Genomic DNA, 26,058 nt, shown 5'->3' on the forward strand with positions numbered 1-26,058 from the left:
TTTGTTGAATGCTTTTTTTTTTTTTAAAGATTTTATTTATTTATTTGACAGAGAGAAATCACAAGTAGATGGAGAGGCAGGCAGAGAGAGAGGGAAGCAGGCTCCCTGCTGAGCAGAGAGCCCGATCCGGGGCTCGATCCCAGGACCCTGAGATCATGACCTGAGCCGAAGGAAGCGGCCTAACCCACCGAGCCACCCAGGCACCCCTGTTGAATGCTTTTTTTAAACTTACTGACATGATCATAGGAATTTCTTTCCTTTCAATTTTGTTAATGTGGTATTTCACATTTATTGATTTGCATATATTCACCCATCCTTGCATCCCCAGGGGTGTATGACCTTTGATCATGGCATATGACCCTTTCACGTGCGGGTGAATTCAGTTTGGTGGTGTTTTGTTGAGGAGTGTTTCATCTGGGCTTATTAGTGGTATTGGCCTGTGATGTTCTTTCCTCGTAGTGTCCTTATATGACTTTGGTATCAGGATAATGCTGGCCTTGTAAAATGGCTTTGGACGTGTTCCCTCCTCTTCAGTGTTCTTGGAAGAGTTTGAGAGGCTTCTTGTTCCTTTTGCTGTCGCCGTCGCCCCTGTCTGATCGCCTGTTCAGTCTCCTCACTCACTGCCAGTCTGTTCAGTTTTCTCTTTCTTCGTGAGCCAGTCTCAGGAGGTTGTATGTTTTTAGGAATTTGTCCCTTATTTCCAGGTCGTTCAGCTCGCATCTCCTGTTCCGTTGTGATACTTGTGCGTGTTGGGGGGCGGTCGCGTGAAAGTGGCTTTTGCGGCAGATCGGTGTTGACGTCCCAGCTTCACCACTTCCGGTCTGCGTTGTTTTGGGTTGTCATGTCACCCCTGAACTCGTGCTTGCATCCCTGTCGTGGAGCTCCTACTCCATACTACGCTGGGCTGCCCAAGGATGAGCTATCACAGGAGAGCCCTTTCTCAGGTGTGGAGATGAGGCATTTGTGTTGCGGTTGTCAGTGTTTAAAATATTCTTCAAAGATGTGTTTTTAATGGCATTGTTTTATCATGCAACATGATAATATAAAAGTGAGAACAAACAGTAAAGGAGTATAATGTTTATATGGGCAAAACAACTCCTCTAAGCATGCGATTGAAGCATTTCTGCCCCCACATGCCTAGAGAGTACCTACGGTGGTAAACTAAATGGGTTAAGCAATTTTTAACAGGCTTCCATTTGGCTGCACAGCATTTAGATGCTGGTTAAATTAGAACAAGCACACTTGTAAAATTTAAACCTTATGCAATGTCCATGCTAAAAATAATACTCATTATTAGCCTCTGATTCAGTGAATTTTCACAACGTAAACACACTTGTACAACCAGCAACAAACAGAATGTTACGAAGCACTTCCAGAACCTCCTTAAGACCCCTTCCTGTAAGCGACCGCACACCTCTCCCTCCCAAGAATTGTCCTCGTCCTGACCTCTGTCCCCATGGGTGATGTCCTCCACATTCATCTCGATTGTTCCTGTGGTGATGTGGCTCGTTTCACTTCATATCATGTTGTGAGGTTCATGTATGTTGTGGCACGTGGTGAGAATTTGTTGATTCATTCTGTCTCTCCTGCCCTTCTCACCTGGGCATTCTGCCAGCGTAGGAAGCCATGGTGTGCTAAGGCGTCCGTCATATGTAGTTGAATTGATTTCTGTCCTGTGCATCTAGGATGGTAGTAACCTTGTAGCAGCTTTGGGAGAGGCGAGAAAATAGTCACTCAAATCATTTCTTAGAATCCTGAGAAAGGACATGGGCTTTAGCTTTTCTGGGGTTTGTGGTCTGGCAGCCCTCTCCTGCCTTCCAGTGGAGGGCTTCTATGTCTGCTTTTCTTGTTCTCCCTGGGAGTTCTGGTATACCGCACGTGGCTACACCAGGAGATGGAAGCCCGGCAAACATGCTTTAAATGCATTCCTGAATCCTAAGAAAATAAGGGAAGTTCCCAGGGGCCAAATAAATAAATAAATAAATAAAATGTTGAGGGTGTGCGGATGGGGAGCTGCAATCTTAGTGGGTAAAAGAACACAAGCCAGGGCTGCCCCGAGACACTGTGGAAGCTTAGCCCCTAGAGCCTTGGAGTATGAGCAGTTGGCTGGGAGCAGGAGCCAAAGACTTGGATGGGATTGAGGGGTGGGGGGAAATGCTGGAGCCCTGTCCCTCTCCTTAGCCCTTAATATTACAGGACTCTCAGAGCTATATTCCTTGAATAGAAGAGTGGACTGGGAAACATAACCCTCCTAATGGCTGTAAATGTCTGTTTTAGCTATGTAGGGGGTTACAGTTTACGATTTGTCTGCCAAAGATCTGATCCACAGCCTCTCCTCAGAGGGCTTTGGGGTTTGCAATCAGACTTGGAGACCCAAGTCTAGAAAGAGAAAATCCCCGCTCACACCAAGACCCAGCCTGCTGGGAATGTCCGCAGAGACAGCTGAAGAGCAGAGCTGGAGTCCCCAGAGCATTTCAGTGTGTTGTCAGATGGTTACAATCAAAAGAAACAAAGGGTAGAATTTTTTTTTTTTTAAGATTTTATTTATTTGACAGAGAGCGTGCAAGCACAAGCAGGGATAGCGGCAGAGAGAGATGGAGAAGCAGGCTCCCCATCAAGCAGGGAGCCTGATGCTGGGCTTGACCCCAGGACCCCAGGATCATGATCTGAGCAGAAGGCAGACGCTTAACCTACTGAGCCATCCAGGTGCCCTCAGAGGGTAGAATTTAACAGTTATGAGCAAGATACAAACAGTAGCAAAAATGACTTTGCCGGTTTTAGAAAAGTGCTTAGCTTGGTACCTGGCATTCAGGAGCTACTTCACAACTGTTAGCTTATTGCGGACTTACCGAAGGCGCCCTCATTTAGGCAAATGATTTCTATATAAGACTCGTGACTTGGTCCCCAGGGTGGCTCAGTTGGGTAATCGGCTGCCTTTAGCTCGTGTTTTGATCCCGTGGTCCTGGGATCCAGCCCCGTGTCAGGTTTCCTGCTCAGCGGGGATCCTGCTCCTCCCTCTCCCCCTTCCCCCACTCATTCCTTCTCTCCCTCTCTAAAATGAATTAAAAAAAAAAATCTTAAAAAAAAAATAAAAATAAAACTCATGACTTTACACAGCAGGACATGTCTCGGTGGAGCCTCAACTTGAGAAGTATTCACTAATACGGTTGTCTTGGCCTTGAAATTTGTTGGCTTAGTTGAGATTGGAATCACAATTTTGAGGCCGTTTCAAGCCTCTGTAGTAGGCATTTGCCCATGTGCTCAGTTTCAGTAAATCTCAGGATTATCCTGTGTCCCAGAGATCTGTCTCCAGCTGGCTAGTTTCTGGATTCCTTTTGCATAAGGCTTTGTTTCCTGAAGACCTGTCACATGAAACATCATGTTTAGATGCAAATGTAAAAAAAAATTGTATTATAGATCAGAAGAGTAATGTCAGTCGCCCTTATGCTGCAGTGGGAGGAGCCGGGTTCATAAGTCTCATAAGAAGGTTTATAAAAAGGAGTATATTCCGGGGGCAGCTTTGGCCGCTTCTCTCCACCCCAGCCCCCACCCACGTATTTTGAGTCCCTGCTGGATTCCAGGCCTTTGCCAGCAGGAAGCTTGTGAGCATGATGAACACCTTGTTCCTCTTTCCCTGCAATTCCCATTCCACTTGATCACCAGGTCAGTCCTGGGACCCTTACATATGCATGGGCGTGAACTCAATCTATTATGCGCCTCCTTCTGCAAAACAGGTTGCTATCTTATGAATCTTATCTTATGAGTCTTTTTCAGCTTATGGAGCAAGATAAGGTGTTATACCATATATATTGCCAAGTATATGAAACAGTGACTAGTTAGCTAGATACCATACTTTTCCAGCAAATAAATAGTTTAAATAATCAGGTTAACTTCTCCCTATTAACTAATTCTACCACTCTAAATCTTTTCAGGACGACGTGAGGCATAAGGTTCACCTGAACACCTTTGGATTCTTCAAGGACGGGTACATGGTGGTTAATGTCAGCAGCCTTTCCGTAAATGACCCTGCGGGAGCCACAGACAAGGACACAACCGTAAGTGCCTTCCCAGGAGGTCAAGGGCTTTACACTTCTCTGTTGCTCAGATGGGAGCTTCACCGCACACTTAAATACGAAGTCTCGGAACAGAGAGAAAATTAAACTTGTGAACAGGCATCAAATAGTTTTACTTTGAATACGTAAGTTGTAATTCTTAAATAATTTGAGTAATTAGCAACCCCTTTTATAAAATGAACGCTAAGAAAACCATGAGAAGCCTAGGCCAAAGAATCACTTGTTTTGCTCTTAGAGTAAGAAAGGTATGGATGCCAGAGTATTGCGTCGGTATTTACCTCTACTCTTTTTGCCCCCCTTAGATTGGATTCAGCCTGGACCGCACGAAGAATGACGGATTTTCTTCTTATCTGGTGAGCACTGCACATGGGACCTCATCCCTCCCTTCATGTGAGCCCAGGACACTGGGTGAGAGCTCCCTGCTTCTGTCCATGCTCTTTTCTTACGGCGGTGGCTGCTTGGACTACCCGGCATATCCGAGCTGTGGGCACGGTTGTGTTGTTTGGGTTGGAGGTTGGATCATTTATTTGCCTTGTTCTAGTGTGAGTGAATAAGAGGGGTCTTCCTTCCTCAGGATGAAGATGTGAATTACTGTATTTTAAAAAAGCAGTCTGTCTCTGTCACCCTTCTAATCCTAGACATCTCCAGAAGTGAGTAAGTAATTCTCATGTTCCTTCAGTTCCATCCTCAAGTAAAGTTACAGGGAATTCGGTAGTTAAGCTATCATTTACCGAGTGTCCGCCATGTGCCAAATACTGTGCTGAGTGCTGGAGGTTAAGAACATGATGGGGGAGACGGAGGTACCACTCCCAAGGAGCCTGGAGATGGCCGAGGGAGGCCAAACACCAATACAGATGATCCCGGCAATAGAGCGAGATAGTGGGGCAGAGACACTGGTGAATTGCAGAGGCCCTAGGGGCAAGGCTTCAGGCAACTCTTGGCCCAGCGAGCCTTCAAGTGAGTGGACTTCACCAGGTAAATAAGGGAAGAGCATTGAAGGCAAAGTCAGGGCAGCTTGAAATAGCATGGCATGTTCAACAGAGTAAATTCATTATTTACAGCCAGCTGACATTCAGGGAGAGGGGGAGGCCTCTCCTCCATGAGGCAGGACTAGAAGTGCTCCGATCCAGCTCAACCGTGCTAGCTCAGCTCACGTGTCCATTCGGGCGTGGGGCCTCCCCTGCCCTTTCCTGGCAGGATGGGATCTTTAGGAAGAGAGAAGAGAGGAAGTGCGTCCCAGCAGGCCACTGCTTGTGCCCGCTGCCTCTCCCATGCTCCCCTCAAGTTCACTTTAACATCTTACTGGGTTGTTTTTTTTTTTGTGTTGTTGTTTTTTTAAAGTTTTATTTATTTATTTGACAGGCAGAGATCACAAGTAGGCAGAGAGGCAGCCAGAGGCGGGGGAGGGAAGCAGGCTCCCCGCTGAGCGGAGAGCCCGATGAGGGCTCCATCCCAGGACCCTGGGATCATGACCTGAGCCGAAGGCAGAGGCTTTAAGCCACTGAGCCACCCAGGTGCCCCCTTACTGGGTTTTTTGCCCCTTGTTCCGTTCCTTTTGTTGAACACCTTATAGATGCTTAGGGGGAAAATATGTCCATTAGAACCATGTGGTGGCTAGGGACGTAAGCTTCAGAGTGAGAATGCTGGGTCCTCGCCTGGCTGCTTCCTGCCTCACCACTCTTCAGCAAGTTCTTAACCTTCCTGAGTCCGCATTTTAGCAGGTGCACAGAGGAGCTCCTAGAATCTACATCAGGGATTCACAAGGACTGTCTGAGATGATGGGTTTGGATACTGAGGCCATGTGTAACACATGGCACTCAGATACTCAGATGACCATCACATTACCTTGAACTTGTTTTCGTTTCTCTTACTTTGAATGTAGGGTGAGAGTAAGAGCCCCCCCAGAAGCTGGTACACAGTTACCAAAGATCGTCTTCAGCAAGGATGAGAAGGTCCTCGGCCAGAGCCAGGAGCCCGGGGCTAACCCTGTTTCAGCGGGCAACCAGATTCAGCCAAAACAAGGTCAGCTGTCAGGCAGAGAACAGCATCTTCTTCCCTGCCCTGCTCTGTAGATTCTTTTTTGTCCCCAAGTGAAAACACACACAGACACAGCATTGATGTTATTTTGGGGGTCATACAAAATTACATAACCGTTAAAAAGGTGGAAACTGGGGGGAAGGTGGGGAAAAGAAAAGTCGTTCCTTCGTCCTTGTGGCACAAGAACTTGAGTAATCTGTATCCCTTCTGGGCTCTCGGTCTGGAATGTTTGATTTTTTTTTTTTTTTCTATTTAGATTTTTTAAATTAATTTATTTGAGAGAGAGAAAGCAGAGCAAGCAAGAGAAGCTCCTAGTCATGTTTGTAATTTTCCCAAGCATCCCTGTTCATTCAACTTGCAGACAGCTCATTGTTACCAGCCCTTCTGTTACGTGGAGACTGTAATTTTGCTCAAGCTTCCCCCTTAAGAAGACATTTCCACTGTCTGCTATTATAAATACAGCTGCATTGGGAATTCTTTATTTGTAGAACTTTGGTCCTATCTAGAACTTTGTTCTTTAGGATGGATTCCCAGAATTGAAATGTTTGGTTCGAAGGATATGAATGCTTTGGAGAATAGTGGTGCCTGTGTTCAGTTCCTTTCCAATGCGTTGTATGAATGGATGCTCCTTTGGGGAAATCTGTAGGACTAGTTCCCACATCACCATGTCCTAGCCTGGACTGGGGTTTTGGTGTGTGTTTGTGTTGATCCCAAAGTAAAAGGCGAGAAGGATATTCTTGGTTTTGCTTTCCTTCTCACTACTGAGGCTGCACTGTATCTCCAGACGGTGATTGGCTAGTTTACATTTATTGCCTCTTTTATTAACTGTCAGCTTTGTCTGATAGTTTAGTTCTTCAAAGAGAACTCACTGTTTATTGTATTATTTATACTTTTTTTTTTCTCAGCCTATCAAAAATCTAACCCAGATTAAAAGACATGCAGAAATGTTACATCTGTGTGATGGCGTAGCTTTGTGTCTGCACACTATTCCTTTCTAGCCCTCATATGCAGGCACTGAGCGCAAAGTGCTCTCTTCCTTCTTTTTTATTCTAAAGTTCTTTCCCGCAGGGAGTTTGAAATCCTGTCTTCCCTATGAAGGCTGTCTCAAGTGAGAATAAGGCACACAAACGCCTTCTCTATTCCGTGAATGGAGCCATTGGCGGTCTTAGCACACCTTGCTGTGGGGGAAAAAAAGTATGAATTGTACTAATGTAGTTTGCTGTTAATTTTTCCATGTGTGTAAATGAATGTTATCTATGTATTTTAAAACAATGATCTGTTCTCAAGCAGGATAACTCAGAGAATGAGGAAGGTCACTCCATGCAACCGCTCTGACAATAACAGACACGGGATTATTCAGAGATGATTTCCCTGTTGGGACTAAATGTTATCCTTTATTAGAGAGCACTGATCACGTAACACACTCGTTTGCTGCTTCTGCGGCTCAAGAATTATTTTGGAATCTGAGGAGTTGTCAGTGTACAAGATAGCACATGGCCTCACTTTCCGTTAGCTCAAAGTATTTGACATTAGACAAGCTAGAGCCTCAGAAAATGACACTGTAATCAGATACAAGCTGAATCATGCAGTAATATCTTCTAAATGTTTCTGCTTCTAGACAGTGGAAAATCTAAAAGAAGCACTGTAGATTCAAAGGTAAGAACTGACCACCCCCTGTTTTCAGCTTTCCTGGATGTATATGTACATATGTGTATATGTGTGTGGGGATGTGAGGGGGAGTGGGGGTATGTTTATATACCATGACATAAAGGTACACACATACACATGCCTAATCCGCTGGGGGTTGCTGCCTGTTTGGAGAGAAAATGTTACCAGGTTGGAAGAATTTCTAAGTAACATTGAGTTCTGAGTAGTACAGCACTTGCACAGTAGAGGATCAGACAGTGAGGGGGAGCCCTCAGGAAGGGGAGGAGTCAGGGCTTAGAGTTTGGTGGATTTGTTTGGGGAAAGAGGAAGCAATGTCATAAGCAAAGACTGGAAATGGGAACGAGCATGACAGATCCTTGGTTCTGGCCTATGGGGAGTAAAAGGTGTGTCTTTGGGAGCAGAGAGAGGGATCTTAGATAATAAAAGCCCAGGCACCAGAGGGTATTCATTGATGGCACAGAAAATAGGAAGTCGTCAGGAGTTCTTGATCAGGAAGGACTGTGATGCAGGTGGTGTTTGGGGCAGATGTTCTGAAAGTCATGGGCAGAGCAGCCTCAGAGAGAGAGACAGTGAAATTAGGAGGGCCAGGAAGAACACGGTTGTGACGGTACAGATTTAGGGCCAGGGGGACTTGGAGTCTTGGAATGTGGATAAAGAACGGGGCCAGTGTTGGGGGTGGAGGAGGAAGGAAGTAGGTTTTTTGTTTGTTTGTTTTTGTTTTAGTAGAAGAATAGATGGTAGAAGTAGCAGAAGGACAAAATTGGGAACATTTTGGGTTGGGATATCTTGATTTTTCAGTAAGGGGGCATCCAGATGGCAGTATTCTGTTTTCACAGCTGTTTTGAAGTGTAATTGACATCCAGTAACTTACACATATTTAAAGTGACAGTTTGCTAAGTTTTGACTTGAGTGTACCCCAGAGAAGCCGCCACCACCACAAAATGGTGAACATATTTATCACCCCACAAGGTTCTCTTGCCCCTCCTTGCTCCCGTCCTCAACCGCCGATCTGCCTCTGTAGATGAGTGATTAGAACTTGACGGAAGGGCCCTATTCAGCACTGCTCTCTTTGTCTTCTTTGACTCAGCGGAATTCTTTTGAGTTCATCCATGTTGTTGGGTGTAGGTCTTTCCTCCTCATTTCTGGAGTTAGTCCACTGTACCAGTGACAGTAATATGCTCATCATTTGAAATTGGGAATGGTGTCCAGGTGAAGTGTTGGGATATGACCTTGGTTGGCATCCGTAGTCCTCCTGAAGCTATAAGAATGGAGACACGCTCCAGGGGGATCAGGGTGGGGGGGAGGGAATAGGGGGCTAGTGGGGGGCAGAAGAGATCACTGAGAAAAGGAAGTGGGTGAGGAAGTTTCTTTCTCCGTGAAAGGGGATCTCAGACATCTCAAAAGGACGGTGAGTTTTATTTCCAGAGAGCTTCTGAAGGCCAGCAAATTGAAGATTTAAGAAGGATGTGCTTTTGTTTGTTTTAATTTTTTTTATTAGTACATTTTCTGCCAGTATCATCCTAAAACAGGTTGTTGTGGCTTTTTTTTTCAGGCAACGGGAGAAAAATCCTTTTCTGTTCACAATAGTGATGGGGCAGTTTCTTTTCAGGTATGTCTTCTCTTTGAGTAATCTTCATTGGATTTATCTCTGTAGTTTAAAGGGTGAATTTGCAAAGGAATTTTGAATTTAGGGATAATAATTTAGTTATTCTACAGATCAGTCACTCAAATGTAGTAGTAGCCCTCTCCATAGCAAACCCACAAGGTAGGTATTGTTACCCACTACTTAGCTGATCATGTCTCTGAGAATGAGTGACTTTGTGAATGTCCAATGTGAGTGACAAGGCCCGCATCTGCCTGGCTGTCCCCACCCTGCTGCTCTTTAATCCCATGCTGCCTCCCATTTGGAGCGTGTTAGAAGCACAGAATTCTTTTTCTTTCTTTCTTTCTTTTTTTTTTTTTAATTTATTTTTTTATTTACTTACTTATTTATTTGATAGAGATCACAAGTAGTCAGAGAGGCAGGCAGGGAGAGCGGAGGAAACAGGCTCCCCGCTGAGCAGAGAGCCCCATGCCGGCTGATCCCAGGACCCTGAGACCATGACCTGAGCCGAAGGCAGAGTCTTAACCCACTGAGCCACTCAGGAGAAGCACAGAATTCTGTACCTAGAAGGACCACTCGTGATTGTTTAGGATGCTGGTAGGATTTTAGAGATGTGTTCACCAAGGGTCAATGGCATTCGGTGACCTGCCCACCTGGCCCGTTCTTCATACCACAGCCACAGCCTGTGGTTGGGGTAGGACATTGGATAGGGTCTCAGCACCCACTTACTGGCTGATGACCTTAGCTCTCTTAACTCCTGGATCTTGTCTATAATCATCTAAGAGTGAATAGTGATGGCACCTATCTCATTGGGTTATTATAAGTATTTTTTTTTAACATAAAAGTGCTTTAGAAGCACTGTACAAATAACCATTTAACGTTAATTTGTAAGAATCACTGCCCCATTTCTAACCAGTTTTCATTAATTAAGGTATAATTTGCTTAGAGTGAAATGCACAGGTCTTAAGTATGTCGTTCGATCAGTTCCAACAAATGCATGCATCTGTGCCTCCCACTCTCTACCACGAGTCTCTATGTTTTCACCCCCTCAGTGTCCTCCATCCCTGCATCCCCTGTTCTGATCTCTTTCAGCATACATTATTTTGCCTAACAGTTTTTACACGGTCTTTAAATTTAGTGACCATAGGAATTAATAGCTCATTGAGAGCCTGTGGATGCTTCCCACCTGCCTCAGAGCAAAAGCTCCAGCCCTTCCTGGTCTGCAAGGCCATATAGTCTGCTGGCTGCAGTCTCCTCTTCGACCTTGGCTCCTGTTTCCGATCCAGCCACAGAGGCCACCTCGCTGCTCCTAGAAATGATCAGGCCTCAGGCTCTGCCCTGACTGTACCCGCAGGCAGGAATGCTTGTCCCTCAGAAGCCAGTGATTAATATCTTCCTCTTTCAGGCCTTTGCTCAAATGTCATAATCTCAGCAAAGCTGCCTCCGTTCATCCTGTTTTAAATGCAGCTTCTTTCCCTCCCCTCCTCCTGCTGGTTTCCCCTTGACACTTCTTTCCAACACTGCTATGTACTCATTTATTATGCTTATTTTCTGTGGCTCCCTTTAGAGGGTGGCCATAAGGGAGAGGGTTTTTAAAATTTGTTTTCTTTCTCATGCAAACGAAATCCCTAGTCTTGGGCCTGGCCTGTAATAATAGTCCATCCATTAGTAATAATGGGGCCCTTGGAGTGGGTGTGGCGCGCTTACACACAGTCATTATCTCTGTTCATCCTCCCAGCAGCTCTCTGGAGGAGGCACTCTTATTACTCCCTTTTACAGATGAGGGATCTGAGGCTCAGAGAGGTTAAGTAACTTGCCCAAGACGGGGATTCAGACCCAGGTTTCTCTGACTCCAAGGCCCATCCTTGTGTTTAATCACTTTTTTACTGCCTCCTTAAGAAAATACAAAAGGTACTTTTTTCTCTTTTCTTTCTCTCACTTTGAAGTGCTTATTAAGGGCGTGTAGGTGGCCCAGTTGGTTGGGTGACTGCCTTTGGCTCAGGTCATGATCTAGGGTCCTGGGATCGAGTCCTACATCTGGCTCCCCCTGCCCGGCGGGGAGTCTGCTTCTCCCTCTTCCTCTGTCTGCCACTCCCCTTGCTTGTGCTCTTGCTCTCAAATAAATAAATAAAATTTAAAAAATGAAGTGGGGGCGCCTGGGTGGCTCAGTGGGTTAAAGCCTCTGCCTTCAGCTCAGGTCATGATCCCAGGGTCCTGGGTTCGAGCCCCGCATCAGGCTCTCTGCTCAGCAGGGAGCCTGCTTCTCTTCCTGACTCTCTGCCTACTTGTGATCTCTGTCTGTCAAATAAAGAAATAAAATCTTTTTTTTATAAAAAGTTCTTAATAAGGTGGGACGCCTGGGTGGCTCAGTTGGTTAAGCAGCTGCCTTCGGCTCCGGTCATGATCCCAGCGTCCTGGGATCGAGTCCCACATCGGGCTCCTTGCTCCGCAGGGAGCCTGCTTCTCCCTCTGACTCTGCCTTCCACTCTGTCTGCCTATGCTCGCTCTCGCTCGCTCTCTCTCTGACAAATAAATAAATAAAATATTTAAAAAAAAAAAAGTTCTTAATAAGGTAATTTTTTTGAAATTTCTTGTAGCCTTTAAAAAAAAAAATCACCAAGGAAAGCATGATAGGATATACATACTTGTCAGTGACTAAAGCTTTGTGTTAGGGGGAGTGTCGTGATTAAGGACATTGAGATAACCAGTTCACAGGCTTCTCAGGCCACAGGAAACAGGCAGTGTACGGACAGTCTGCCTCTTCCCTGGCTTCCCTTCTCCTTGTAATGAAGTTTGTAGGTGACAGCTTGCTGTTCTGCTACTCAGTATCCTGATTTTGGACAAGGAAGTCATTGTGAGCTTTTCTGCTCTATCCACAGAGCAGAGATGATATTTTATCTTCCTAAAGCAGGAAAGGGGCTGTTAGCTCTTATTCCCACTCTAAAACATAAACTTTTGTTTGATTTTTTTTTTTTTTTTAAGGTCAGGTACCTACTCTGATCAACCATGAAGATTATGCAGACCTTTTAAAAAATAGCTATTTCTTAGAAACTTCATATGATTCTTATTTTTGGAACTAAAAGTTACTATGTTTAGAAGCGTATTCTGGCTCCCCCCTGTGTGGACTAAAACACATGCTCTTAGGTCTACATTGCTGAGTTCAGGACATAATTTAACAAAGTAATAATTTCACCTTGAATATTCTTGGTATTTTATTTCTGTTTACTTGTCAAATGTCCCTTTCTTCCGTACCCTTTTTTTTTTTAAGATTTTATTTATTCATTTGACAGAGATCACAAGTAGGCAGAGAGGCGGCAGAGAGAGAGAGAAAAGGAAGCAGGCTCCCTGCTGAGCATAGAGCCCGATGCGGGCTCCATCCCAGGACCCTGGGATCACGACCTGAGCCGAAGGCAGAGGCTTGACTGACTGAGCCACCCAGGCGCCCCTTCCCTGTCCGTTTTAACTGGGTGCTGTAGTATGCTTGCAGAGGAGCACATAGTATTTATGTCAAGTACAAATGATTATAAATAATAACTTTGTAACCATCATGGAGACCAAAAATAGAATAGTGACAGCACCCCAGAGACCCTGTGTGACCCTCACATCCCTACCCAGCTGTTAAGAAAAGCATCATTCCCATCAGTTCCTGGCTTCTCTTTACAGTTTGGCTTCTCTTTACAGTTTATCATGTATGTAAGCAGCCCATTTTAGGCTTCTACCAAAATGCTCCATAGAGTTGACCAAGGAGTCGTATTCTGTGGTCTTATATATAAAATGTCTGGACTTACATTAAACTTCATTTGTACCCATGAAACATGTGAGAAATGAGAAAATGTGCCCATGTAGAAAACGTAGCCTCTCTCTTGCCTGAAATCACAGGAGTCAGTTTTAATGAGGGAATATTTGTCCTTTACCTTTTCAAGTAGCAGAGGAGCCTCCTTTTTTCCAGGAGTATTTTTTACCTAAAGAGCAAAAGAGTATGTTGACTTGGGAATAACATACCTGCTTCGTAGGTTATCTCTGCAGTCCTCAGCAGGAGCCACAGCGGGTAGGGGATTCTGGGTCAAAATGAGGTTGTAGAACCTCAGTGGTGGGTATGGAGGTGTTCCCTGAGCGGTCTGATCCCTTTTCCTGCTACCTTGAAAATTATTATTTTTTTTTTACCTTGAAAATTATTATAACAAAATATTGAGATGGAATCACAGAACGAGAAAACATCTGTTTATTTTACTTTGGATTTTTTTTTTTTAAGATTTTACTTATTTAATAGAGACAGCGAGTGAGCCAGCATGAGCAGGGGGAGGGGAGAGGCATGGGAGAGGGAGAAGCAGGCGCCCCGCTGACCAGAGAACCCAATACAGGGCTTGATCCCAGGACTCCAGGATCCTGACCTGAGCCAGAGGCAGGTGCATAACTGACTGAGCCACCCACGTGCCCCAAAAACATTCGTTTCTGCTCTGGGAGAATCTGATAAGAAATTAAGAAATCTGTATTTTTTTTCTGTCCATAACATTCATAATCTCTAAGATTTAAGCATTTAGCTGAGGACTTGGGTACTCTTCAATTTTTGTCTTCTTCACTTTCAGTTTTTCTTTAACATCAGCACCAATGACCAAGAAGGCCTCTACAGTCTTTATTTCCATAAATGCTCTGGGAACGAAGTGCGGTCTGGCGACAAGTTTTCCTTCAGTCTTGATGTGAGTACTGTACGGAAGGTGTTCCATGTGGACTTTGTCAGCCCTGTAAAATGTGAGACACATAATTTCATTGTAAGAGTAGGTTTTAACAGCACTTAAACAGAGTAGGAGAAAAATGTGGCCAGAATCCCATCTCTGCAGAGGATTCACAAAAAAATACAAAGCAACGTGGGATGTTTTTACACTTGAACCTGTGCGTTAGGAATGTGGTTGTTACCTGCTGGTGCTTCCTTAGCCAAGTGAAGCAGCTTTGGTGACAAATTGCAGACTATGGGATGATCTGTTCCTGAAAAGTAAACATTAATTTCGTGTCTGTTTCAGATTGAGATCACAGAGAAGAACCCTGACAGCTACCTCTCCGCAGGAGAGATCCCCCTCCCTAAATTATACATATCTATGGCCTTTTTCTTTTTCCTTTCTGGGACCATCTGGATTCACATCCTTCGAAAAAGAAGGTGAGTTGTGACTTCCTCGAGCCCTCCGGCGTAGAGTGTGTTCAGAGGTGCATAATTCACCTTCTGCTGGCTTCTTAGCCTCAGAGGGATTGGCCCTGGCAACCTTGTCCTCTTCCACGGGCGTCTTCCCTGTAACAGGGAGACTGTGCGAGCCTTGCCGTGTCAGGAGCCTTTGCACGCCCTGGTGTTTGTTTACTTCCCCTTGCTTTGTTTAAAACGCAGATCCAAATATTTTAATAATAGACAGACAAAACAAAACGTATAAGCAAGTGTTTCCATGGTGACGGTGTTAGGGTCCAGGACTCAGTGAGCTCATTGATCCCATTCGGGGGCTGTTTGTTCAGGAGAAGAGGTTAGCGACAGTGGCCCGCTGCCTGCCGAGAGCAGGGCATTGCTGCTCGGTGCTGTGTCTGCTCAGAGCCTGACGGGGGAGAAGTGTTGGCTTCCAGAAGCTTGTTACTAGAGGGAACTCACTCCAAGCCCACCTGCCTGGCTCTTGGCCTTTCTTCTGAAACCTGAAGGCTTTACTTGCCTATACTCAGTTCTTAAAGGGAGCACCTGCGTGTGCGGTGGCGGGGCACGGGGTCCTGAGTGTTCAAATCTGTCTCCTTCCAACCAGGAAACATAATAAAATACTAATTTTCAGTTAGAGAATAGTGTGAAGTACTTGTTATAAGGCCCATAAACTAAGTTAAATGATGGTGTGGGACTATGGGATCATAATGTGGATTAATTTAAATTCATAAAATAGGCACCCAGATCGTTCTTTCTGTGGAGTGTTGGGCAGAAATTGAGACCTCTCTAGTCCCTGGTGGCCTGACTATCGTGTGGAGGACGCGCCCAGCTGGAGTGGGGAGCTCTGGCTGGGACAGCGCTGGTTCTTACTTGGCATAAGATTCGTTCCGCTCACCAGATGGGAAGAGCTACTTGTTTACTTGTGAAGAACCCTGTACGGTCATGGTTGGACTAGGCAATCAGGCAGCCTTTAATAAGAAAAAAAGAATCTTACCAATTCAGGCTATAAAAAGGTTTTTAAATAAAGTTTTGCTTCTGCCTTTATTAGAAAAGTAAGAAGTGGGAGCCCAAGGCCCAATTTCAAGTGTAAACATGGACACCTCCCACCTGCGTGACTCCCTTCACTCCCCGAGCCACAAAACTGGGACAGGGTCATTGCCCCACTTTCCTCTAAGGGTCTTGGAGCCTGAGGTGTGTTACGTGATTGTCCCTGAAATACTGTGTTCTGGAGGCCTTTGCAGATCAGGGTGCTATGCAGATCGGAGGTACGTAAAAGACAGTTGACCAGGCAGGTGTTCAGCGGTATTTTCGTTCCGTGTATTTAGTGATATGACAGTCACTATCACTGGTTCACTTATGTAAAATTGTGGGAAGTTTTAACTCCGTGGTTAAATGATGCCGACCTACTTTGTGCAGCACGTGTTAGCTTCTTGCTGAAGGGCGGTAGACACAACCAGGGTGTGTAATGTAAGCCTTTCGCCCCGTCCTGTGTGTTTCCAGAAGACTTACAGGCCGTGCTGTCGGGTTGGAAATTTGAGTCACGTAAAGGATGTGACTCCAAGGCTTCGTGCATTTCAGAGGCTCACAGTCCCTTACTGCTGGAAGGAGCTGCGAGATCTTTGCCTCGCCTTCTGGAGGTCTTGAGAGGGGAAAAGAGAGACACGGCTGGCGACACCTGCCACAGCTGTGAGCGGCGCCCACATCTACTTGCCGCCCATTAAGTAGCTCCTCTCGGCTCTCTGGGTGCTGCCCTGGGCCCCTGAGCATGGGAAGGGGAAGACGGCCGATCGCTTTTCGGTGCCCGCTCCTTGCCCCATCAGGCCCCTGATGCCGGTAGTTTCTGCTCATCATCCAGCTGCCCCATTTTCAGGAGAGGTTGGCGAGGCTTAGAAGGGTTAAGGTGGCCAGTGTAGAACCTGTATTCATGCCAAGCTGCTGTGGCTGTGGAGCGTGTGTTCCCCCACACATCACTGCCCTGTGGCTGATGTCTCAGCCAGGGCTGCCACCGAGGGTGCCAGGGCTGCCACCGAGGGTGCCGGGGCGCGGGAGCGAGCGCCGGGCGCGGCAGTGTGCGCTTCTGCACTCTGGGTACCCAGGGTTCTCGGTGCGGTTCGGGAGGGACAGACTCCTCTGGCCTTGACTTCCTTGTTGACCTTCAAGTAGGTAGGCCCCAGACAGGAAAGTACCAGGGAGGAAACCAGCCCGGAAAGGGAGTTGCGTCAGTTGGTGACACGCCCGCCTTATCATCGCGCAGGGCCCCTCTTCTTCATTTCCCCTTCATTTCCCACCCCTCGCTCGTGCTTCTCGCAGCTGCTCACACGCAGGTAATAGGTGGTGTTGGGCATGCGCGTATTCTTATAAATAGCTCGTGTTTATTGATAGTGCCTGTGTTTTTAACTTCTATAAACCATACTATCTACAGATACTGTTTTCATTTTTCATGCAGTAGTATCTTTCTTAAGACCTAATTACATTGCCGTGTGTCCGTCTAATTCATTAACTTGTAGCTACTCCATAGTGTGTATCCCCACATTCTACTTATCCCTCCCTTTAGTGAGGCTCGGCCTCCATACCCTCGCTCCCCCAAACAGTGTGGCCATGACCTCCCACCCCTACCCTGGCCTTGTCCCATTATGGCTCTCTCGGGGGTACACTCCCAGAAGAAGGTGCCCTGGGTATGGGGTAAATTCTTACTTAATTTCATTGAATGCTGCCGGGTCACCTCTGCTAGTTTATACTTCTGCCCATGGGGCAGCAGGGCTCTTGTCTCCCTGTGTACCAACACTGACATCTTATTTTTGGCCAATCTGATGGGTATAAACTGGTACTTCATTTTATTTTTCATTTTCCTAAATACCAATGATGTGAAATATCTTTCTAGGGACTTGCTGACCCTTTGGGTTACCCTTCTTTTTTTAAGATTTTATTTATTTATTTGACAGAGAGAGGAACCATGAGTAGAGAGAGAGGCAGGCAGAGAGAGAGGGGGAAGCAAGCTCCCTGCTGAGCAGAGAGCCTGATGAGGGGATTGATCCCAGGACCCCGAGATCGTGACCTGAGCTGAAGGCAGACACTTAACCCACTGAGCCACCCAGGTGCCCCATGGGCTCCCCTTCTTGTGACCGTTGTTAGGCTTTGCATATTTTTCTGTTGGGTTTTCTGTCATTTTCTTATTGCTTCACAGGAGTTTCTTGGATATTTTGGATATCAGTCCTTTGTCTTAGACATTGCCAGTTTCTTCTCCCAGTCTGTTAAACTTGTCTGGGGTATTCATTGTTGAATGAAAGTCTTTAATATTAATGGAGTTAGAGCTCTCTAATTATAATCTTTTGGGCCGTGGGTCTTGGAAGAAGCCTTTCCCTACTCCAAGGTCACAAAAGGTGTGTATTCTGTTTAGCACTGGAATCCTTCTGGAGTGCTCCGCTATGGAACTGTGGAGTGGGGAGCCAGCCGTGTGTGTATGTACGCACGCAGTTCTGAGCTGATTTTCCCTGCGCCGGTTTTTAAATAGTCCTCCCCGTTCCTCCTTATTTGCTGCCCCCGTATCGCTCCTATGTCAGGCCTCCATGTGTCAAGCTCTCTGTTCTATGTCAAGCTTTCTGTTTTGTTGGCTCACTTGTCCAATGCTATGCCCGTTCCACATGTTTGCCTGCTGTGGCTTTGCAGAACGTCTTGATGTCTCAGAGTGTGAGTTTCCTCTGTGGCTCTAAGGCAAATTTTATGTACTTTAAGAGTTTTACATTTGTCTCCCAAATGGTCTGGTGTCCTAGGACATTAGTCCCAGGGTGAGGAGGCAGCCCAAAGGTGGACGGGTGTCTGTGTAGGCACGGCGGTGCGAGCCGACACTTTCCCCTGCTGGCCTGCTGTGTCTGGCGGGCCTTGGTCCTGCATGCCGCCTGGCTCCTCCTGTCCCACTCTGGGCTACCGCTCGCCCCCACAGCCAAGTTTGGGCACCTTCTGTTTCCCCAGGGGCTTCTTGCCAGTTTTGTAGATCCCGCCGCCTCATGCTTGACTCTGGGGCCTTTCCAGGGTGGTTTCTGGGCACAAAGCTGGCAAGCTGCACGGGTTCCCATCTTATCAGGAGCTGGAACTCGTCCTGTCTGGCTTCAGTGCCTAACACTACTCCAGTCACAACACAGACTGCACGAGAGGGGACTCTGGGGCTTTGTCGGGGCTGTTTCTGTTGGCAGAAATGAGGTCTCCAAAGGGCTTCATGGGTGTGGTTTGCTTAGATAATATTTAGTGCCTCCTTATAAATGCATCTGATGCCCGGAGCTTTAGCCATCCTTTGGAGGGTGGGGGAATGGAATATTGGTTTTGGTTTTTTTTTTAAGATTTTATTCATTTATTTGAGAGAGAGGGGAGGAGCATGGAGGGAGAGTAAGAGAGAACCAGACTCCATGCTGAGTAGAGAGGCTGATGCGGGGCTCAATCCCAGAACCCTGAGATCATGACCTGCGCCGAAGGCAGATGCTTAACTGACTGAGCCACCCAGGCGCACCTGGGATATTCCTTTAATTCTTTTCTCTCCATTTTTATAGGAATGACGTATTTAAAATTCACTGGTTGATGGCGGCCCTTCCTTTCACGAAGTCTCTTTCCTTGGTGTTCCACGCGGTATGTATTCACGTTTCGGGTCATTTACGAAATGAGGTACGGTGTCTCTACAGTCAGAAAAAACGAAGTGGAAGGAAGGGGAGCTAGGTCAGTGGGATATAAGATGAGGGTAGACCTTCTCTCATGAGGCATTTGGTATGGGAGGGGCTGTCACAGGGATAAATCCTGACACCCTCAGTGACCTGAGCCCGGAAACCGCTTCCAACACACGCAGATAGCCAGAGATTTCCTAGACCCTTCCTTGTTTTTGTTCCTTTTTGTTTGTTTTGTCTTTCCTCAAGATTAGAGTGCCACCTGCCACATTGTTTCTGTGGCTTGATTTTTCTCTTTCCCCATGTGCCCATTTGATATGAAGCTTGGTGTGAGCGTACTTACTTGAGGGAACAGTGATGCTCTACATCTGGAGGCGTGTGAGTTGTGCTTGCACTTGGAGTAGTTGGTTTGGCTGCGGAGTGAAGTGTACCTGCCCGCGGGAGGAAGGTCACAGCTGCCCAGTGGCACCCGCCAGCTGCACTTGGGAGGGTGACAGTCTCCAGACACGCGCTGTCCTGCCCTTCAGAGTGTTGGCATCAGAGGCGTAGTGATGTATGCGGTACAGTCTCTGGAAATGACAGTTACTTGGATAATTTCCCATTTGGATCTAAGTGAAAAGAATCTTTCTGGAACTTGGTTGGTAATGAATGACAAGGCCCTTGAGTCACTTCAGTGTCTAGATAGCCGTTCGTGACAGGATGAAAGGTCCACAAAGACATCAGTGCTGGCGTTTGTGAGTCGTGGCAGGAAGCATCACGAGTGCACTACTGAGACTGGCCTCTTCAATTAAAATATGCTGGTGGCTTTAAGTAGCTCGAAGTGCACAGATATTTTTCAAAAAGACAAAACAACAGCACAGGGGAAACTGCGTGACTCCACCTGGATTTTTTTTTTTTCTTTTTTCTGGTGGGAGCCCCATGTGGGATTCGATCCCAGGATCCTGGGATCATGACCTGAGCTGAAGGCAGATGCTTCACTGGCTGAGCCCCCCAGGCATCCTGGTCCTTGGGGATTTTAAAGAAAATAACAGGCAGCTCTCTGCCCGCGTGAATCTCCTGCCTCAAGAGAGGGACCTGGCCTGTGTGCTGGTGGTGTCGAAACTTGTGGCAGGTTTCTCGTGCTGCCTGACCTTGGTAGTGCCTTCACGTGCTGGATTGTGAATTGACAAGTGAGGTATTAGCGGCTGGGGTGAGGGGAGACCCCCCACCACCACATGGTGAGGTGCTGTGGTGGCACGTGCTCTGCTTCCCTGTGCGTGAAGGCGTGTGGGAGATGGGCCTCTCTGAAATGCGATCGTTCCGTTGCAGATCGACTACCACTACATCTCGTCCCAGGGCTTTCCCATCGAGGGTTGGGCTGTCGTGTACTACATCACTCACCTGTAAGTACACAGAGCGACCCGAGAAGTGCTCATCCCACAAGGCGACATGCAGAAGTTGGGGAGGCCACGGTGGGGAGGAACCCGCCTCACATGAATAGTTGCTGCCCGCCCGTGGCAGCCTGTCCGGGTTCCTGCCACGCCGGAGCTGTGTGGCACACGGGTGGCTGTCCAGACCTGAGAACTCGGGCCCGCTGGCTCGGGAGGGGGCTGCGTCCATGGGGCGGGTTAGCTGCTCGGAGGTCGGGGGCGTGGCGAACCCGTTTGTGTGCTGCTTCACTTAAGAGGCGTTTCCTAAATTTGGCCCCTTGTCTTCCCCCAAGAAGCCCGTGAAGTCATGAGGGAGCTGAGCAGTGGAACCTGCGGAGAGTCTGAAGAGGCCACTGTGTCTGAAACTTTTTCTTTTGCAGCTTGAAAGGGGCACTCCTGTTCATCACCATCGCGCTCATCGGCACGGGCTGGGCTTTCATTAAGCACATCCTTTCCGATAAAGACAAAAAGATCTTCATGATCGTCATCCCGCTCCAGGTAAGGGACCCTGATCCTGCGCGTCCTGGTTGTGTCCTGACACTTCACAGGACTCAGCTCTGGTTCTATCCAGAGGGAGGCGGCTCGCCCAGAAACCCCGGCTCATACTGCTGGGTTCCCTTTCTGGATTCTGGCACACCTAGGCCTCGGTCAAGGCCCTGAGAGCTGTCTGCTGTCACTCATGTGGCGAACGGCTTATGGACGCCCACATTGAGGAGAGACCTGCTGGAAAGTCAGGACCCCTAACGGCTTGCCTTCGTGCCTCTGGCTGCCCTCTAGCCGAGCTCAGCTGTATAGTGTTTTAATTAACAAGTTATTGTAAAACTGTGAATGACACCAGTGAGTTCTCACAAGGTGGGATATTAAGTAGACATCAGGGCAACTATTATTAAACCCTTCCTGGTTTGGGACCCTCGGCCAAGGCCTGCCTTGCCTGGTTGTGAGCTGCTCGGGAGAGGAACCTTGGGAGAGGCAGAGATTGGGCGTAAAGAACTCAGTAAACAGAGAGGGCCCAGCAGGGATGCCTGACTGCTCTGTTCAGCCAAAGAGCGTGTGTTTGATAAAGTTGTTCTCCTCGTCTGCTCTCGTTTGGGAGCCCAGTGTGGGTGTGGCAAGGGGAGGAAGGAGGATTGTGTGCCACAATCCCCTGGCACACAAGTTAGCCCGCTCCAGTGATGGGCGGTCTGGCAGTGTTCGCAGCAAAGCCACCTTCCCGTTAATGACGGATTCGTGTTAACACCCAGTGAGTGGTACAGACCGGTGGCTGTAGGTTTCCCAGGAATGGCCCAAATGTGAGCGATCTAGAAGCCTTCTTGGTATAGACCGGCCTTGACTCGATGTTTAAGGAGAAAAATGTGGCAGGCAAAAAATCAGTAGCGGGGACACGTGGTGCTGCCGGTGAGTAGCAGCGATGCTGAGGAGCCGTCCCGAGTCCCCGCGGTCGGGCTCTTGCGGCCGCAGCGCCGGCCACACTGAGTTCTGCAGCCTGCCAGCGCCTCCCAGCTCCGAAGGGAGGGCCTGCGTCCTCCTCCCACCGTGTTGCACTGCTCCCGGTCGCCCTGTCCCCCCAGAGCAGCTACTGTCCCTCCAGGCAGACCTTCCTTCCCCACCCAGACTGGGAGGCGACGCGGCACACCCCGAGGGGGCTGACTGCGAGGTTCCATGGCAGGCAGCTCCGAGGAAATGGGATATTGAAACCATCAAATACAAGGAAGTCGTGCATCGAAAAGCACAGGGACTAGTCTGGAAAGGCCTTGACTATCAGCCTGGAAACGGAAACTCCTTTGTGGTCGTGGGGAGCCAGTGCACGCTTCTGAGCGAGAAGTGATTGATGTACAGATGTGCGCCCAGACTTCCAAGAACGTTTCTGGCACTGCGGGAACACCGTCGGGCGGCTCGGACTGGCTCCGAGGGGCAGGGCCTGAGGCATCTGGGCATCATGGCTGACTGGGGGGGGCGGTGCCTGCCATTCAGCACCTGAGCGGCTCTGCTCAGGCCTCGGAGCCCAAAAAGCAAAGCAGAGTGTCCTGGTGATCTGTGCTGTGTCACAGATCACCCCAAATGCAGTGACAGAGAGCAACAATAACCACATTATTCTATGTCTCATTCTATGTGGGTCAGAAGTTGTGGAAGGGCTGCGCTGGGCAGGTCCAACGTGGGGGCCTCCTGCGGTCCGACAGTGGCTGGGGCTTCCTCGAAGTCTTCGCTTACCTCTGTCCCCGGGGCCGGGAAAAGCTGGGGCTCCTCAGCCAAATCTCTTTCCCGGCCTGGTCTCTCCACCGTGGCTGGCTCGGGGTAGCCAGACTTTTACAAGAGGGTTCAGGGCTCCAAAGGCATGTGTCCCCAGTGAGCCGGCCGTCCAGAGGTGGTGTCCTTTGTATGACCGACCTTGGAAATCACACGGCCTCACTGCCACCTAACTGTTGCTCAGGGCAGTCACAGGTCAGGAGGAGGACACAGAGACACTCCCTGAGGGGAGAGCGCAGTACTCTGAAAAGCACGTGGCACTGGAGAGAATGCTGTGACCGTGGTTGGGGACCTGCAGGCCCAAGGGGCCACCTTCCCCCGGGACTGCTCTTGTGGGGATCTGCCCTTGCTTTAGGGCTTCAGCCACTTCTCGTGTCCTGTAGGTTCTGGCGAACGTGGCCTACATCATCATAGAGTCCACTGAGGAGGGGACTACGGAGTATGGCTTGTGGAAGGATTCTCTGTTTCTGGTAGACCTGCTGTGCTGTGGAGCGATCCTCTTCCCAGTGGTGTGGTGAGTCCCCGCAGGGAGGGGGGCCACGGTGCGCCTCGGGGCCTGTGTGCCGAACAAGACCAGGCTGCTGACTCAGCCTTTCCCAGTCTGGTCCGAGTCACCCAGGGCATCTGCCGGACACATGCAGCTTCCTGGCTCCCCAGCGGACGTGGGTCCGTCTCCAGCAGGAGCCTGGGGTTGGCGTCTGCATTCAGTTCCGCAGTGTGTTCCAACGGAGCGGATCTGGCGCCTTGGCTTTGAACACAAATGAGACAATAGAGAAGGGTCTGGAAAGGAGAGCTCGACAGCAGCATAACCTAGCAGCATGATTTAGAGGGAAGGGAATTGAAATCCCATAAACCGCCTTTTCTTGCCGGGTTAGACGCAGAGTGCGGGAGTGCATGAACCTGAACTAGAGAGAGGCCCAGCGCATCACCACATAGCTATCCCCAGAATGGCAGGCCGGAGGTGCACACGCTGTGCTCCAGTTCTGTAAAGAGGCATTAGCACCCTGTCCGTGGTTGATGAGAGAAAACGTCCTTGTTAAATCTGATGCCAGGTGAAGGGAATTACTGGTTCTGTAGGAAGCAGTAGAGGGAGAAGGTTCTAGCAACAGTGCTACAGTGAACTAGTTCGTGGCTGTTTGAGAGCGGTTACTTCTTTTTGAATAAAGTTTTTATTTTTATTTTTATTTTTTTAGGTTTTATTTATTTGACAGAATGAGAGCACAGGCAGGGGGAGCAGCAGGCAGAGGGAGAGGGGGAAGCAGGCTTTGGGCTGAGCAAGGAGCCGGATATCGGGTTCGAACCCAGGGCTGTGGGATCATGACCTGAGCCGAAGGCAGACGCATAACTAACTGAACCACCCAAGTGCCCCCAGAGTAAAGTTTTTAAAAATATATTTACCTGTTTTCTATTAGAAATGATGTGGTCCACGCTGCAGTGGCCTCATGAAGTAAATTCTTATTTTCCCGGATCCTGGGATTTATCTTCTTCCAGTTATTCTGATTATTTAGAACGTGGTGCCAGTGGAGTGTCATCCTTATTCCAGCCGATCAGACTAACTCTGGACCCTTATTCTGTCACACATCACACGGGCGCACGTAGCTGTGCAGCAGCTGGTTTCCGGCAGAGACCACGAAGCATGAGCGAGGCTTCCTGAGCGCTCCCGACGCCCCGTGTCCTACAGCTCAGGCACCTGGAACAGGATGACCAGCGCTGTCTTCAGAGAGAGCGCCTGACTGTTCTCGAACAGAGTCTGATCCCTTCTCTCCCATCTAGTACTCCTGTCAGAGAGAAGGACTTGGGGATTTGGGGAAGATTCGGGTGAGCCTCAGGGCTGCGAGTGGCCATTTCCTGCCCCTTGTTCATTTCAGCACCAACGAGCAAGTGCTGTGCGGCAAAGTTCTTGAAAGTGAAGGTTCTGGAAGTTGCTGTAAGATGTAAAACTAGGTCCTAGAGGGGACTGAAGGAATAGTATCGAAGGTTCTTTTGAAGCCCTCAGACTCTGCTGGGTTGGGTTTGGGGCGAGCTTTGGTGCGAGCTTTGTGCCAGCTGACTCTCCTACCCTGCGCCATCCACTTCTGGGTGGGAAGATGACCCAGCGGCGGCAGTGGCGGGGCGGCTGTTCTTAGGAGAAAAGGCTTGTAGTCATGGTCAGGTAGAGAGTGAGTGGCCTGTGAGGACTTCAGCCCCCATGTAAGACCCACCCTCGCCCTGGGCTGCATCAGCCCGGGCTGTTGCCGTCACTTTGGGACAGTCTCTCCCTCGCAGCCTCTGTGCTCTCCCTAGAACTCCAGCCCCTCGGTCGTAGGCGAATGTGTGAATGCGGCGCTGCTGCTCTAATGAGCGACCCAGCACATCGCAGCAGGAAGACAGACTCCCTGGGGGCCGACACTTTGTCCAGCAGAGTTCTGCATCTCCAGTCAGTGAAGTAGGGAGTTTGCCGGAAACCAAGTGCTTCCGAGCTCCTAGACCTAGACTTTAGAAATCAGCCTCTAGCCTTGGTGGGGGCGGAGGGGGGCACGTTCTCCAGATAGCAGGTGCTGTCCACAGCAATGTTGAGGGATGGTGTAGTTGTGGGAATGAAAGATTTTAGGTGGCGGGGGAGATTCAAGACGCTTGAAATTACTGTGTTTTGCTTTGTCGTCCCCTCACACCCAGGCCCCTGCCAGACCTTTTTTGGCCATTAGAGGGCATCCTTAACTCGCAGGCTTGAGCCCCAGACAAGGCAAGGTGTCCCTTAGCAGAGATGATGTTTCGGGAGAGTGCTCAAGCCATCTGGGCCAGCCCTTTCTGTTGAAAACTGGGGAATTCAAGGCCTTGAGTTACTAGTGCTGGAAACAGAAGAATGCAGATCTGCCAGCTAACCTTTGTTCTCCAAACATTTATTTTTAGGTCAATCAGGCATTTACAAGAAGCATCAGCAACAGATGGAAAAGGCAAGTTCCCTTGTGCTCTTTGGTGCTGCTAGTCCTTCCCCAAAGCCGCGTGCCTGGGTACTGCCGGGAGGTAGAGGCGAAGAGCTGCTGTCTCCTGGGAGGCAGGCTGAGGAGCCCCAGGGACTTGGTGAGAGCAGCCAGGGTCGTTTGCTCGACAGGAAGGAGTAAACTTCGCAAGGTCCGCTGTGGAGGGAGGCTGCGGGGTGATTGCTGCTTGATCAGATGATTCATTCCGTTTCCACTAGTGAGCGTGATTTTCACCTTTCTCCAGACTG

At 48.5% G+C, this 26,058-nt stretch overlaps 1 protein-coding gene across 3 annotated transcripts in view; it reads left to right on the plus strand.

Moving 5' to 3' along the window:
* The window catches only part of GPR107 (G protein-coupled receptor 107), a 76,525-nt gene that overhangs the window by 20,116 nt on the left and 30,351 nt on the right, over positions 1–26,058 (plus strand). For all 3 annotated transcript variants that reach the window (XR_014302068.1, XR_014302069.1, XM_082696035.1), the window contains exons 2-14: positions 3,933–4,055; positions 4,376–4,426; positions 4,648–4,727; positions 5,956–6,095; positions 7,729–7,766; positions 9,331–9,387; positions 13,968–14,078; positions 14,400–14,533; positions 19,090–19,165; positions 20,506–20,579; positions 20,987–21,104; positions 23,234–23,364; positions 25,740–25,783. Coding sequence is in view for 1 of the 3 variants with exons in the window: in XM_082696035.1 (XP_082552161.1) it covers positions 3,933–4,055; positions 4,376–4,426; positions 4,648–4,727; positions 5,956–6,095; positions 7,729–7,766; positions 9,331–9,387; positions 13,968–14,078; positions 14,400–14,533; positions 19,090–19,165; positions 20,506–20,579; positions 20,987–21,104; positions 23,234–23,364; positions 25,740–25,783 (1,177 nt within the window). In the remaining 2 variants the exon portion in view is untranslated. The remainder of the gene's footprint in view (positions 1–3,932; positions 4,056–4,375; positions 4,427–4,647; positions 4,728–5,955; positions 6,096–7,728; positions 7,767–9,330; positions 9,388–13,967; positions 14,079–14,399; positions 14,534–19,089; positions 19,166–20,505; positions 20,580–20,986; positions 21,105–23,233; positions 23,365–25,739; positions 25,784–26,058) is intronic.

This window comes from Mustela nivalis, assembly GCF_964662115.1.
Source record: "Mustela nivalis genome assembly, chromosome: 13".
NCBI classification, from domain to species: domain Eukaryota; kingdom Metazoa; phylum Chordata; class Mammalia; order Carnivora; family Mustelidae; genus Mustela; species Mustela nivalis.